Raw genomic sequence first — 15,766 nt, forward strand, 5'->3', positions numbered from 1 at the left:
CTTATACAAAATTTAAAAATTGAACTGTCTGGAAGAGACCTTGTATATATGTACATAGGGAAAGAGGCAAAAGACTGAATAGAGTCAGAGTTACCCTAGTTTTCAACCTCCCTCCCTGCGGACACACACGGGCAGATCTGCCTTTACTCTAAATTCAGGTTGCTGGGGTGTCAGTGCTACTTAAGTTATTTCATGTCACTGTCACTGGGAAGGAACAAGACAGCTGTACAGCTTCACCAGAATCTTCACTGATGGAGAGGTAGTAAGAATAGACAAAATGAAGATTTGATGGGAAAATAAAATACTGGATGGGCAGATCAGAAGACAACTATCAGCCTCTTGCTACAAATGGGGAAAAAGACACAAAACTAAAACACACTGATATGGTGTATTAAATACTCCTCCCCACCCGCAGGTACATTTACATTGCCATAAACAGTGCAATTTTAGCAGCAGGAAATAAGGAGGAATGCGGGAAGTACCGCCTCCCTCCCGCGTGTTTATCTGCTCTTCCTAGGTAGTACCATCTCTCCATGCGCCAAATGGGAGTCAGGGCGGGGAGAAGGCAGTGCAGGCTCACTTGCCCTTCAGTCTCTGGAGGTGCCCGAGCTCACGACACCCTCTACCACTGCCGGGGCAGACGCTGGGGAAGGAGAGCTGTCCGCGGGGCCTGTTCTCCTTCTAAGGCAGCATCCTACTAGGGCGAGGCTGCCAAGGGACATTACAGTCACCAACCCCAAGTGGTGGCTAGTTTTCCAGCTGATGCTGGGCCTCCCGTCAGCCTCCCTCAGCCTCTCCTGCTAAGCTGCGTTCCTGCAAGGCCTTGTCCTATTGGCAACAGAGAAGGCAAGAGATAAGACCTGCTGCCCTAGCAGTGTCCCTCCTCGCCTGACTTCCACACCACTGATAAGAGACGGCGGGCGTGCAGGCTCCGCATGAGGCCGCTGGGCTGGCCTCCCCAGGGCTTTCACCGATGGCCACGAAGAAATAGAATTTCCAAATACCTCTGTGCCCGGCTTATCCTAGGTGAGTAATGTGTCCCCAGGAGAGATGGTCTCAGCACTTAGGAGTGTAAGTTGGTTAAGGGTGGGGAAGGGGCTTTGCTTCCAGATACCAAGGTCAAAAGCCTGGACTTCTGCCAGCGTCATCCCTCAACACTGTCTCCGTGCTCACCCTGCAGAGCTCAGCTTGCACATATGCAAGCAAAGCTCTTCTTCAACTAAAAGGCAACCTCTTGATTAGGCAGACACATCTCCAAGGACAAGAGCAAAACAGAGGGCATGAACAAGAGAGGAAAACTAGACACTGAGTAGGAAGAGGCTCGGGGCAGGGCCGGTGAAAGCAGGAGCCCCGAGCCAAAATGCAAACTACCACGTGGTCTCCACAGCTCAGGCCGGCATTCCACCTTCAACTCAGTCCCAAAAAGCCACTTGAGCAAGGGGGAGAGGGAGCAGCACAGTGCTTGGTAACAAAAATAGAAAGGGTTGGGCGAGAAAATAGGAGACCAAAGGGAGGTCATTCTAATCAGCATGAAGTGACCGGAAAGATGAAGGCAAGACAGGAGGCACCTAGGGACCCTGCGATGCACCAACTACGTAGACCAAGTGTTGCTAACGGAGAATCCGGTCCCCCACCGCCCGCGCCCACTTTGGCTTCACCCGCCCTACGTCTGCAGCAGCACCTCGGGCTCAGACAAAGAGCAGTATAGAGTGTATCCCAGCTCGTCTATTTCTTCAGGGGTGAGCTCTGCGAATAAGTTCACTTTGGGGTTCAGGGCACTGGGCAGGACTCCGGCCTCTAAGTAGCTGATGAGTCCCCTCAGGGCCTGTAGGAACCGATCGGCCAGCATATCTGGAGACCAGTCAGCCTCCTCCTGGGCCAAGTGGAGGATGACGTTGGTTAGCTGGCTGGCAGTGAGGTGGCCCAGAGCTGGCGTGGATTTGCATATGGCCTTGAGGATCTTGAGGCACAGAGATCGGCAGCCTGAGTCGGCCTGGTCCAAAGCCCGCAGACGTGCCGTCTCAGCGGGACGCAGGCTCAGCCGCCACAGGTTGTCATACTGAGCTAGCCGGTGTGGTCTGGCCACCAAGACAGTGTCACCAAGGGTCACTGATGGCAGGAAGTCAATGACAAGATGTTTGTCCCGCTCATACTGAACCTCTAGAGTGAGAGCCTCCGGGGGCGGTGCTGGTCGAATCACATAATCCAGGAGGGACCCTATAGCCGGCCAGTTGATGGAGCCAGCCACGACCTTCTCAAAGGTGTCTGCCACGGTCTTTGGGGAGAGGTAGCCGCCTACGACACAGCGGTCCCAGTAACTGCTGCCACGAGGGAAGTACTCTGGGTTCTCACGACGGACGAGGAAGAAGCCAGGGACGTTCATGATCGTGTCCTCACCAGGGATGCACGACCACAGGTTCTGCTCTAGCACGAGGGGCACGATGAGTTGGATGTGGTCAGCTGTTACCACCTGTCAGAGCAGAATTAAAAAGGTTCCAAGTTGGCTTGGGAAACATGCTTCCCCACACACAGGCCCTTTCATCTTGCATTACCCAATAAGACTAGAAGCGAACGCTGGGTACTGGAGGCCTGTAATCCCAGTACTTGGGAGGCTGAGACAGGAGAACTGTAGGTTCCAAGCCAGCCTCAGCAACTTAGTGAGACCTTTTTTCAAAATAAAAAATAACCTGGTATGGTGGCATACACCCGAGACAAGAGGATCGCAAGTTCAAGGTCAGCCTCAATAAACTTAGTGAGGATCCCTCAGCACCTGAGACTGTATTTTAAAAATAAAAAATAAGTCCAGCATGGTGGTGCACACTTGAAATCCCAGTACTTGGGAGGGTGAGACAGGACGATCACGGTTCACGGACAGCCTCAGCTGTGAGGCCCTTCACAACCTAGTGAAAAAATGTTTCAAAGTAGAGAATTAAAAATAGTGCTGGGAGCCGGGCGTGGTGATGCACGCTTGTAATCCCCGCGCTTGGGAGGCAGAGACAGGAGGATCGCGCAGGTTCGAAGCCAGCTGCGCTCGCTGGCTTAGGAGACCCTGTTTCCAAATAAAAATGTAAAAATAGGTCTGGGAGTGTAGCCCAGAGGTAGAAGGGCTTCCAGGAACCCCAGTACCACCAAAAAAAAATAAAAAATAAAAATAAAAATAGTGCTGGGGGTATAACTCATAGGTAGAATGCCCCTGAGTTCCATCCCCAGTACTGCAAAATAAATAAATAAATAAATAAATAAATAAATAGGATAGGGATCTGGGTGTGGGGGCGCATGCTTGTAATCCCAGTATTTGGGAGGCTGAGACGGGAAGATCGCGATTTGTGGCCAGCCTCAGCTACTTAGTGAGGCCCTCTGCAATTTAGTGAGACCCTGTTTCAAAATATAAAGAATAGAGCCCGTCATGGTGGCTCATGCTTGTAATCCCAGGACTTGGGAGGCTAAGACAGGAGGATCATGCATGTTTGAAACCAGCCTCAGCTACTTAATGAGGCGCTCAGCAACTTAGTGAGACCCTGTTTCCAAATAAAAATATATAAAACAGGTCTAGGAGTATAGCCTGGAGATAGAAAAGCCCCTGGGTTCCACCCCCAGGACCACCAAAAATAAATAAATAAATAAATAATAAAAATTACGGTTGGAGGTATAGCTCAGAGGTAGAATGCCCCTGGGTTCCATCCTCAGTAACGGAAAAAATGTATATATAGAAAATAAAAGAATAGTTGGGCGTGGTGGTGCACGCTCGTAATCCCAACATTTGGGAGGTTGAGACTGGAGGATCATGGTTCACAGACAGTCTCAGCTACTTAGTGAGGCCTTCTGAAACTTAGTGAGACCCTGTTTCCAAATAAAATATAACATAGGTCTGGGAGTATAGCCCAGAGGTAGAAAAGCCCCTGGGTTCCACCCTCAGTACCACAAAACAAAAGTAAAAAAATTAAAAATAAGAATAGCTAGGAGTATGCCTTGGAAGCAGAATGCCCTGGGTTTAATCCCCAGTCTCAAGAAAGAAAGAAAGAAAAAGAAGGAAAGACAAAGAAACAAAGAAACAAAGAAAGAAAGAAAGAATAGGAGCTAAGAATTCTTTCATGTCACCAAGGCAATCTGCATAATAAAGAAACCACAAAGAGCTAAGGGGGGGCGAGAACACAGGAACAGGGAAGCAGCAGGTTTCTTATGGTTTCTTCTTTTGTTTTATTTTGTTGTTGTTGCTGTTGTTTTGCGGATTGAACCCAGGGGCATTATACCTCAGAGCAGCACCCCAAAACCTATTTTTTATTCTTTATTTTGAAATAAAGTCTCACTAAGTTGCAGAGGGCCCAAGTAGCTGAGGCTGGCTAAGAACCCGCCATCCTCCCGTCTCAGCCTCCCAAGTACTGGGATTACAAGCGTGCACTACCACGCTCAGCTACGTTCTTCCAATTTAAAAAATGAGAAAGGGAGCGGGACATGGTGGCTCACGCTTGTAATCGCAGTACTTGGGAGGCTGAGACGGGAGAGTCACAGGTTTTTTTTTTTTTTTTTTTTTTTTGGTGGTGGTACTGGGGTTCCTGGAAGCCCTTCTACCTCCGGGCTACACTCCCAGACCTATTTTATATTTTTGAAACAGGGTCTCTTACGCCAGCGCGGCTGGCTTCGAACCTGCGCGATCCTCCTGTCTCCGCCTCCCAAGCTCAGGGATTACAAGCGTGCACCACCACGCCCGGCTGGGTCACAGGTTTGAGGACAGCCTCAGCAACTAGTCAAGACTCATCAACCTAGCAAGACCCTGTTTCAAAATTAAAAAGGTCTGGGGTGTAGCTCAGAGGTAGACTGCCCCTGGGTTCCATCCCCAGTGCCATGAAAAACAGAAAGGGCTAACGAAGACAAAAAGCAGAGTGCCAAGCACTGCCAGGGCGTGGGACGCGCAAGCAGGAGGACAGCCAGCCTTCTTGGCAAGCCGGGACGCTGACCGGACCAGCGACACCTCGGAGGAGCGCCCGTCGGTGCCCAGCCCGCCCTCTGAGAAGCGCCCCTGACCTGCAGGTCGTCGTAGAGGCTGCCACTCAGGTACATGTCCCGTAGTGGCATGTCAGGCAGCTTGGCCCGCAGGAAGCTCCGGAGCTCGGCACAAATGTCCACAGCAGCTTGCTTGGCGCGAGCCTGCTCTCCAGCAGGGATGGCTGCCCGGTTCCGGTAGTAAGTGAGAAGTTTCTCCTGCAGGGACATGCGGAGTCGTGACTTCTTCAAGTCTACCTGGCCCTTCCTGGCCAATGGCTTGGGCCGGGGCGGGCAGAATGTATCTGCCAAGGCAAGAAAGAGAGGCACGTGAGCTCGATCCACAGCTGCCTCAGCCCATCGAGGAGAAGGGTTTGGCACGAAGGGCAAGTGCCCGCGCAGTGCCCGGCGCGCTCAAGAAACGCCAGTGCCACGCAGGAGCGTACGGCAGTCCAGAGGCAGTGCCAAGGGAGACGATCCTCACCTGGGTCAAAGGCAGAGGAGTCTGTGGGAAGGGTCTGCAGGGACCGGCTCAGGCCGGTCTTCATGTCCCTGTTCAGCAGGCGGGGGGAGCCCATCCAATTTGGTTCTTCCCAGCTCCTCTTCCCTGAATGGCTCAAGCGTGTGGGACTGGTAGGGGCGCTGATTGCCCGGTCATACATCTGAAATAGTGGAGGACACAGGACATGTACCTGCCTTCCTTCCTCGATCTCCTTCCTTCTAATTTCCTCCTCCCAGAAACCTTGCCCTAGCAAGTTTAACTACTTCATTTTCTCTCATTTTTAAAAGCAATGCTTAGGACTGAACTCTGGGCATCAAACATGCTAAGGAAGTGCTGCACCACAGAGCTTCACCCCAGACTCAGCAATTCCTTCTTCCTCCTCAACTTTTTTTTTGGCAGTACTGAAGATGGAACCCAAGGACTTTCTATCTCCAAGCTACACTCCCAGCCCTATTTTTTATTCTTTTCTTTTTTTAAACAGGGTCTCACTGAGTTGCAAAGAGCCTCACTAAGTAGCTGAGGTTGTTCATAAACCACAATCCTCCCATCTCAGCCTCCCAAACGCTGGGACTACAAGCGTGTGGCACCACGCCCGGCTTCTTATTTTTATTTATTTTATTTATTTTTGTGGTACTGGGGATGGAACCCAGGGGCATTCTACTTCTGAGCTATACCCCCAGCTCTATTTTTAATTCTTTACTTTTGAAACAGGGTCTCACTAAGTTCCATAGGGCCAAGTAGCTGAGGCTGGCCGCGAACCATGATCCTCCTGTCTCAGCCTCCCGAATACTGGGATTACAAGTGTGCACCACCACACCTAAATTTTTAACATCATTTTGATCACTTCCACCTATCACTAGGATTCATCAACATTTTGAGTATACACTATACCTTATGAATATATACCATAATGTTGAACATTGACTCATTTATTCAACCATGGTGGTACACGCTTGTAATCCTAGTACTTGGGAGGCTGAGACAGGAGGATCACAGGTTCAAGGCCAACCTCAGCTACTTAGTAAGGCCCTCTGCAACTTAGTGAGACCTTATTTCAAAATAAAAAATGAGCCAGGTGTGGTGGCGCAAGCTTGTAATCCCATGAGGAGGCTGAGACCAGAGGATCATGGTTGGCAGTCAGCCTCAGCTACTTAGTGAGGCTCTCTGCAACTTAGCGAGACCCTGTTTCAAAAAATAAAAATAAAAAATAGGACAGGGGATATAGTTCAGAGGTCAAATGCCTCTGGGTTCCATCCCCAGACCCGCAAAAAAATTTAAAAAATTTAAAAATTAAAAATAAAGAATGAAGCCAGGCATGGTGGTGCACACTTATAATCCCAGCATTCAGGAGGCTGAGACTGGAGGATCACAGTTCGTGGACAGCCTCAGCTACTTAGTGAGGCCCTCCACAACTCGGTGAGACCGTTTCAAAAATAAAAAGACTAAGCCAGGCACGGTGGCGCACGCTTATAATCCCAGCATTTGGGAGGCTGAGACAGGAGGAACTTAGGTCCTTCACAACTCAGTGAGACCCTGTTTCAAAATAAAGAATAAAAACATAGGACTGGGGGTGTAGCTTGGAGGTAGAATGCCCCTGGGTTCCATCCCCAGTACTGCAAAAATAATAAATAAATAAATAAATAAATAAATAAATAAATAAATAAAATAGGGCTGGGAGTGTAGCTCGGAGGTAGAATGCCCCTGGGTTTTATCCCCAGTGCCACAAAAAAAAAGAGAATGAATGAAAATTAGGGCTGGGGGTGTAGCTTTAAAGTACCACAAGAAAAAAAAAAAAAAAAGAAGTTATAGTTATCCTTTAGTATCCCTGAAGACTGGTTCCAGAACACTGAGGATTCCAAAATCCTCTAATGCTCAAGTTCCTTATATAAAAGGCACACTTGCTGTACAACCTATATGCATGTATGTACAAGCTGCGTCAATCATCTCTAGATTACTTACAGTATTGTTGTGTGAGGGTGTATGTCTCTAGATTACTTATAGTATTGGTGTATGTGTGTGTGTGTACACACACTTTCTGCCCCCAAGGTACACTCCCAGCCCTTGTTACTGTCTTCACTTTTGTTCTGAAATAGGGTCTTGCTAGGTTGTGGAGCCTCACTAAGTAGCTGAGGCTGCTCTCAAACCTGCGATCCTCCTGTCTCAGCCTCCCAAGTACTGGGATCACAGGTGTGTGCCACCTGCCCAGCCTACTTACAATATCTAATATAACACAAATGCTTATAAAGAGTTGTTATACTATATTATTTAGAGAATGATGAGGAGGAAAAAAGTCTGTGTAGCCGGGCACGTTGACTCAGGCCTGTAATCCCAGTACTTGGAGGCTGAACAGGAGGATCACAAGTTCTCAGCCAACCTCAGTAACTTAGTGAGGCTCTCTGCAACTTAGTGAGACCCTGTTTCAAAATAAAAAAAATTAGCCGGGCGTGGTGGCACACGCTTGTAATCCCCATGCTTGGGAGGCAGAGACAGGAGGATCGCGCAGGTTTGAAGCCAGCCGCACTGGGGTAAGAGACCCTGTTTCAAAAATATAAAATAGGTCTGGGAGTATAGCCCAAAGGTAGAAGGGCTTTTAGGAACCCCAGTACCAACTAAATAAATAAATAAATAAATAAAAACAAAATAAAAAAAATTAAATAGGGCTGGGGGTGAGGGTGAGTAGCTCAGAGGTGGAAAGCCCCTGAGTTCAACCCCCACATCTTATCCCCCCCAAAAAAAGAAGTCTATACATGTTCAGTACAGGTGCAATTTTTCTTTTTTAATTTTTTTTTTTTTTTTTTTTTTGCAGTACTGGAGATGACAGAGGCATTCTACCTCTGAGCTATACCCCCAGCCCTATTTTTATTCTTTATTTTGAAACAGAGTCTCACTGAGTTGCAAAGGGCCTCACTAAGTAACTGAGGCTGTCCTCGAACCACAATCCTCCTCCATCCAATGCTGGGATGACAAGCGTGCGCCCCCAGGCCCGGCCTCTTGTCTAATTTTCAATCCATGGTTGGTTGGGTCTTTGGACGTGGAGCCCACAGGTGACTGAGGACTGATCACACTGAGGGGCTACCATGTGCTTATTGTTCTAGCTTCTAAGAATAAAGCAGCAAACCAAAAAGGACCAAAGTCCTGCCCTCTGGAGCTTCTACTACACTGAGGAACAAGAAATATATAATGAATGAGTTAGGTATAAAGTATGGGGCAGAGGTACATGTGTGAAATAAAAAGGAAATAAAAACAGAGGTGAAATAGGGCACTGCTTGTGTGTGTGGCCCTGGGATGGAGCCCAGAGGCTTTCTACCTTCGGGTTACACTCTCAAACCTCTTATGCTTTATTTGAAACCAGGCCTCACTCAGTAGCTGAGGCTGGCTTAGAACCTGCTGCGCGATCCTGTCTCAGCCTCCCAAGTGCTGGGATTACAAGCGTGCGCCACCACGCCCGGCTAGTACTGCTCTTTCAAAACAATAGTCAAGGATAGATAATTTGGTGTTTTGCAATCTTTTACTTGCCAAAATAAACTTATTTGTATTTCCAAAAATGTCTTTCCGGCAGAGTCCTGGCAGCAGGCTTACTCGATTCTTAAGGTTTCATCTAGTAATACGAATTACCAAGTTCTATCAGCAGTGTCAAGTCCTGACCCAGGCGAGGTCCACGCCGTGGAGGCTGCCTTACCACCCCCGCCCGGCCTGCTCGTGCACTTACCCGCTTCACCGCCAATGTGGCGATGCCCAGCATGGCGGCTCCGCCCACCCCCAGCACCAGCCGGGCATTGGAGAGCACGAAGTCAATGGCCGTGCCGAGGCCATTGTCATCCTTCTTGCCTTTGCGCTCACCAGCGCCTGCCATCGCTCACCTGAGAATGAAGACGGAACACCGCCATCAGCACCTGGGCTTCAGGAACCACACCCCCATCAAGGCCAAGCTCCTCCTGCCTCGACTGCTCTAGGGTAGAGGGATCCACCAAGTCCCACGATAGATCAGGATACCAGGGGAGGAAATGACAGTATGCACTGGCAAAACCTCCCCACGGAGCCATTAAGATTATAGAAAGCAGCCAGGCATGGGGGTGCACGCTTGTCATCCCAGCATTAGGAGGAGGAGCCTGGAGGATCGCGGTTCGCGGACAGCCTTAGCTACTCTGTGAGGCCCTCCGTAACTTAGACTCTGTTTCAAAATAAAGAATAAAAAATAGGGCAGGGGTTGTAGCTCGGAGGCTGAATGCCCCTGGGTTCCATCTCCAGACCCGCAAAATAAATAAATAAATAAATAAATAAATAAATAAATAAATAGGGCTGTGAGTACAGCTCAGAGGTAGAATGCCCCTGGGTTCCATAACCAGTACCACCAAAAAAAAAAAAAAAAAAAAAGATTATAGAAAGCATTAAATCATTGTCAGTCCTTGTCTGTATTACAGTGAAGTACACCACCCGCACGCCACCCTCTCTACCCTTTCACAATGGTATAATGCAGGCCGTGTTTTGCTCCTTGGCGACTCCTTGGAGGAAGGCTAAACCTGAGAAAGGCCTTGGGCTCTTCTAAGCCTATCCTGTCACTTCCCAATAGGGAGGCGACGAGCCAGAGGTCCCAGAGGAAGAGGTAGCACAATCCTCTCCAGAACCTGGCACTCCCAACTCCTTCACACTGCCTTTTGCTTACCTGACCCAAATGAGATTGTCCCATGCCTATCTTCTGCAAGCAAAACACACACCATGTATACATATGACCATATACATACATACATACATACACACACACACATATATATATATATATGGTTACCTACAAGGTATACATGGGTGCAACCCAGAAGAGGTGTCCTAAGCCAGATGTGGTGTTTGACCCCTGTAACCCCAGTACCTGAGAGGCTGAGACGGGTAGATTGCAGGTTGGAGGCCTGTCTCAGCAAATTAGAAAGGCCCTCAAAGCTGGGAGTGGTGTGCAGGTTTATAATCCCAGTACTTAAGAGGCTGAGACAGGAGGATCACACAGGTTCAAAGCCAGCCTCAGCTACTTAGTGAGGCTCTCAGCAACTTAGTGAGACCCTGTTTCCAAATAAAGTATAAAACAGGTCTAGTGGCACATGCCTGTAATCCTAGTACTTGGGAGGCTGAGACAGGAGGTTCATAGGATCACAAACAGCCTCAGCAGGTAGTGAGACTCTCATTAATATAGCAAGACCCTGTTTCAAAAAAATGAAATAGGGTTGTGGGTGTAGCTCTGATGCAGAATGCCCCTGGGCTCAATCCCCAATCTCACAATAAATATATCAATAAATAACTACTGATTGATTCTCTTCAGAAGCTGAATGCAGCGCCCTCTAGCCATCCTTGATGAAGCAGCAGGATCAGCAGGCTGCCTCCTCCCTCCAAGCAGAAGGCAGGGCATCCCTGGCCAGTTAGTCACTGGTCCTTCTCATGACCAGGAAGAACAAGTGTACAGATAATAGGAGGGAAGCTCAGGTGCAGTCGGAAATCCTGAGACTGAGTACTTGCCTCGAGCATTAATTAGCTGGGTGAACTCGAATGAGTTACTTAACCCCTCAGCTATGAAAAGGGGATAATGATCCCTGCGCAGCTCAAATCATAGGCTGTAGTAAGGAAAAAAACATCTGCTACAATCCTGTATGTGACACTTCGTAAACTGTAAACACGCAGCACAAATGAGGGCTGTCATTAAGCCGTTTAAGAGTTCTGTCAACAGGAGAAAAAGTCAGCTTCCACAAGGCAGTCAGCAACCAGGACTGTGGTCGAACTTACACTCGCTTTGTGAGATGGAGCTAAAATGGCTTCTAAGACTCGTACTGAATCCATCCTGGGCTTCAGATCAAAACTATTACGCAGAACAGACCTGTTAAAGACATTTCCTATCCTAATGAGTACCCTACCCCACTGCAGGACCAGTGACCTGGGAAGGCGACCCCAAGCTCCAACAGGAAGACCCTGCCATACTCTAAGATTTAATTCTATTGTGCAGGTGAGCCTGCCCCTCCACTCACACCCTGCACTCAGGTCCCACGGCATTAGCCTGCAGCGGACCAGGAGCCAGGCACCCACCTGGCAGGAAGGAAAGGGCCTGGCTTCCCGGCAATCACCCAGAATGCTGTGATTTAGTTTAAATTTGCCAGATGAAACAAGTTCTGGGATGTGTTTCACAACGATGTGAATATATACAACTACTAAACTGTACAATTAAAAATGCAGGGACAGGAATTAGCTCAGTACTGCCTAGTGTGTATGAGGCCCTGGGTTTAATAGTCATTAAAATTTTTTTTAATGGTTTGAAAAACAGAAAAGGAATCCTAAGCCAGCAACACAGGCTGGGTATAGAGAATCTGAGCTCGGCCAACATTTTGGGCAAGTTTTCTTTTTTTATTGTTTTGTGGTACTAAGGATGGAACCCAGGGGCATTCTACCTCCGAGCTATACTCTCAGCCTTATTTTGTTCGTTTTCGTTTGAAACAAGGTCTAAATTGTGGAGACCTCACTAAGTATCTGAGGCTGGCTGCGAACCTGCGATCCTCATGTCTCAGCCTCCCAAATACTGGGATTACAAACATGCACCACCAAGCCTGGCTTGAGCGAGTTTTTCTTGTTCCTTAGACATAAAAACAGGAAAGGAAGTACTTATCTAATATAGTAAGAATGATAAGACTTCATAGTTTCCTAGCTTCACAGCACAGAACTAGGAAAATACCAATTTATTTTACTTGAAAAAGTCACAGGCTTTTTCACAAACATGTTTGGCTTGAGTGCACAAGAGAATAGCTAACATACAGTTCACTGCCGGGCCCAGAGCGAAGGCCTTAGAAGAAACGCCTTCAGCCGTGGTGCTGTGCTGTGGGGAGCGAGGTTCTGCCTGCCCGAGGCGGCTCTGCACGGAGGCCCTGGTGAAGCCGCCACCATGTCTGACCAGGCTAAACCTTCGACTGAGTGTCTGGGGGACAAGAAAGAGGAGAATGCGTTACATCCAAAGTAACTGGACAGGACAGCAGTGAGAGTCACTTCAAAGTGCAGATGACAGTGCATCTCAAGGAGCTCAGAGAGTCGCTGGCAGAGGCAGAGCGTCCTAGTGAACGCACTTGGGCTTCCCTTTGAAGGCCGGGGAATTGCTGCTAACCACGCCAAAGGCACGGGGCAGAGCAGGTGCGGCTCAAGTGCATCGGGAGCAAGCGGGGGCCATTCAACAGTTTAGGTAATTCTTTTTATTTTTGTTTTTCCCTCAATCCTTTATTTTTAAAAATAGTTCTTTTGTAATGTGGTGTTCAAAATGAGATTGAAAAGTAGCACCCCATCTCTTTAAAACATCTGGTAAGAGCCGGGCGCAGTGGCGCACGCTTGTCATCCCCGCGCTTGGGAGGTGGAGACAGGAGGATCGCGCTGGTTCAAAGCCAGCCTAGCTACTGAGTGAGATCCTGTTTCCAAATAAAGTATAACATAGGTCTGGGAGTGTAGCCCAGAGGTAGAAAAGCCCCTGGGTTCCACCCCTAGTACCCCCCCCCACACACACACACTAAGAAACTGGTAATTTGTTTGTTTTTTGTTTTGTTTTGTTTTGTTTTGTTGGTACTGGGGTGGAACCCAGAGGCTTTCTACCTCCAGGCTATAGACTCCCAGACCTATTTTAATTTTATTTGCAAATAAACTCACTAAGTTGCTGAGAGCCTCACTAAGTAGTTGAGGCTGGCTTCGAACCTGTGCGATCCTCCTGTCTCGGCCTCCCAGGTGCGGGAATTACGAGTGTGTGCCACCACACCCAGCGAAACTGGTAATTTGAATTCCATTATCATTTGTTTTCATTGTGCTGTTTTTTGGTGATCAAACCTCAGCTCCCTTCATATTCCCTCTCCTTTTTAAAAATGACACGTGTGCACAGAGAGGCCACCTGTTTCAAGACTGCATTTTCAGGCCTGTGGTGGTCAGTAAGACCAACCAGCGTGCGTTCATAATGGCTATCCAGTTGGCCCTGAAGGTCCGGTACCTGACTGCTTCCCTCCTGGACTATGACTTTCCATGGGAGATGGGGCTTTTTCAGAACACTGAACTGTGGGGAAATTACCTTTCCTTAACTTGAAGCTACTTTTAAACTCAGGGGGTCTGGACCAAAAGAGGATTCAGCTTTGGAGGCAAGATGATAGATGTGGTGAGAGGAATGACTAACTCCAAAGACAGCTTCACACATTCACACAGAGAAAGCCTTTGAAGATTAAATAAAAACCTTGTCAAAAGATCCCAGAAAGCCGGGCGTGGTGGCGCACACTTGTAATCCCCGTGCTTGGGAGGCAGAGACAGGAGGATCACGCAGGTTCGAAGCTAGCCCCGCGCGCTGGCTTAGGAGACCCTGTTTCCAAATAAAAATGCAAAAATAGGTCTGGGAGTGTAGCCCGGAGGTAGAAGGGCTTCCAGGAACCCCAGTACCACCAAAAAAAAAAAAAAAAAATCCCAGAAAAGTTCTGCTTTTCATGAGTAGTTAAAGCTATTCATGCAGAAGTGTATACAACAGATCACCTCTGCTCCTTTTGATTTTATTTGTACTTTTGGCCTGGGATATTTTATTTTTAATTTTTTTCTTTTTTGGTGGTACTGGGGATGGAATCCTTTCTTCTCTGGGCTACACTCCCAGACCTATTTTATATTTTATTTTGAAACAGGGTCTCTTAAGCCAGCGTGGCTGGCTTCGAACCTGCGGGATCCTCCTGTCTCCACCTCCCAAGCGCAGGGATTACAAGCGTGTGCCACCATGCCCGGCAAGGGGCTATGGGTTTTAAATGAACATTGTCTGTACCAGCTTCATTAAAATAAATGATATTTGTTAAAAGAAGAAGAAGAAGAAGAAGAAGAAGGAGGAGGAGGAGGAGGAGGAGGAGGAGGAGGAGGAGGAGGAGGAGGAGAAAAAAGCCGGGCGTGGTGGCGCACACTTGTAATCCCAGTATTCAGGAGGCTGAGACTGGAGGATTGGGTTTCGTGGACAGCCTCAGCTAATTAATGAGGCCCTCTGCAACTTAGTGAGACCCTGTTTCAAAATAAAGAATAAAAAAATAGGGCAGGGGGTATAACTCGGAGATTGAATGCCCCTGGGTTCCATCTCCAGACCCCCCCACCAAAAAAAAGAAGAAACACCTCTCTGACCCTCCCCCACTCTCCTGTATTTCCTCCCCTTTTCCTCTATGGCAAGATATAAACTAGAATTCCTCTTCTACAAGGCAGAGAAATCAGAACCTTTTCTCCAAAGCCAGCTCAATTAAGCCTAAAATATGACTGTCTTTCCCCCACTTTTTGCCTAACATTCTCTGACCTATTGTTGACTGTCATAAAACCCTCACTCCAGAAAGGGGCCTACCCCAAATAGGAGAAGAAAATGCTACAACTAAATGGCTAAAAACAAGTATGGATAACCAGGCATGGTGACATATGCCTGTAATCCCAGTACTTGGGAGGCTGAAACAGGAGGATCACCGGCTCGTGGCCAGTCTCAGCAACTTAGCAAGACTGTCAGCAACCTAGTAGATCCTGTTTCAAAATAAAAACTAAAATGGGCCAGAGGTGAAGCTTGGTGGCAGAATGCCTTGCTGGGCTTCCCCTCTTCCTCCTTCACCATTACATGATACTCTTTGTCCAACTGGATTTCTACACAGCTGTCCATACTTTCTTGAACCTAAGCATAAAAATGGGTAATTATTGGGGATGTGGTACATGCTTATAATCTCAATACTTGAGAAGCTGAGACAGGAGGGTTGGAGGTTCAAAGCCAGCATCAGCAATTTAGCAAGGATCTCAGCAACACAGTGATACCCTGTTTCCAAACTAAATAAAACAGGGCTGGATTGTAGCTTGGAGGTAGAATACCCCCTAGGTTCAAACCCCAGCACCACACCCACATACATGTAGACCAAAAAAAAAAAAAGTAATTCATCTGGGTCTTTGGGCCTTCATTCTGAAAGCTCCTGTGCACATAAAACTGTACTGGGGATGGAACCCAGGGGCATTCTACCTCTGAGCTACACCCCCAGCCCTATTTTTTTTTTTTTTTTTTTTTTTTTTTGTCTAAGTTGCAAAGGGCCTAAGTAGCTGAGGCTGTCCACAAACCGCAATCCTCCTGTCTCAGCCTCCCAAACGCTGGGATTACAAGCTTGCGCCACCACGCCTGGCAACATAAAACTTTGATTACATAAATGCTATCCTTTTTTCCTTCTTGCTGACCTTTGTTTTGTTACAAGGATGCTGGTAATAATATTTCACAATGGACACTGAAGGAGCCCTCACGATGGACATTTTAGATAC

The 15,766-nt window shown here is 47.9% G+C and overlaps 1 protein-coding gene across 1 annotated transcript; it reads right to left on the reverse strand.

The window, feature by feature from the left end:
• Positions 1-1,663: 1,663 nt before the first annotated feature.
• On the reverse strand, positions 1,664-9,335 carry MIEF1 (mitochondrial elongation factor 1; the record flags this gene model as incomplete). The annotated part of the gene is made up of 4 exons (XM_080706522.1): positions 1,664-2,470; positions 5,023-5,285; positions 5,465-5,642; positions 9,192-9,335. 4 exons carry the CDS (start codon positions 9,333-9,335, stop codon positions 1,664-1,666), a joined length of 1,392 nt encoding a protein of 463 aa, XP_080562648.1.
• Between the last annotated feature and the right edge of the window lie 6,431 nt (positions 9,336-15,766).

Source organism: Muscardinus avellanarius (genome assembly GCF_963383645.1).
Source record: "Muscardinus avellanarius genome assembly, chromosome: 11".
In the NCBI taxonomy this organism is placed as follows: domain Eukaryota; kingdom Metazoa; phylum Chordata; class Mammalia; order Rodentia; family Gliridae; genus Muscardinus; species Muscardinus avellanarius.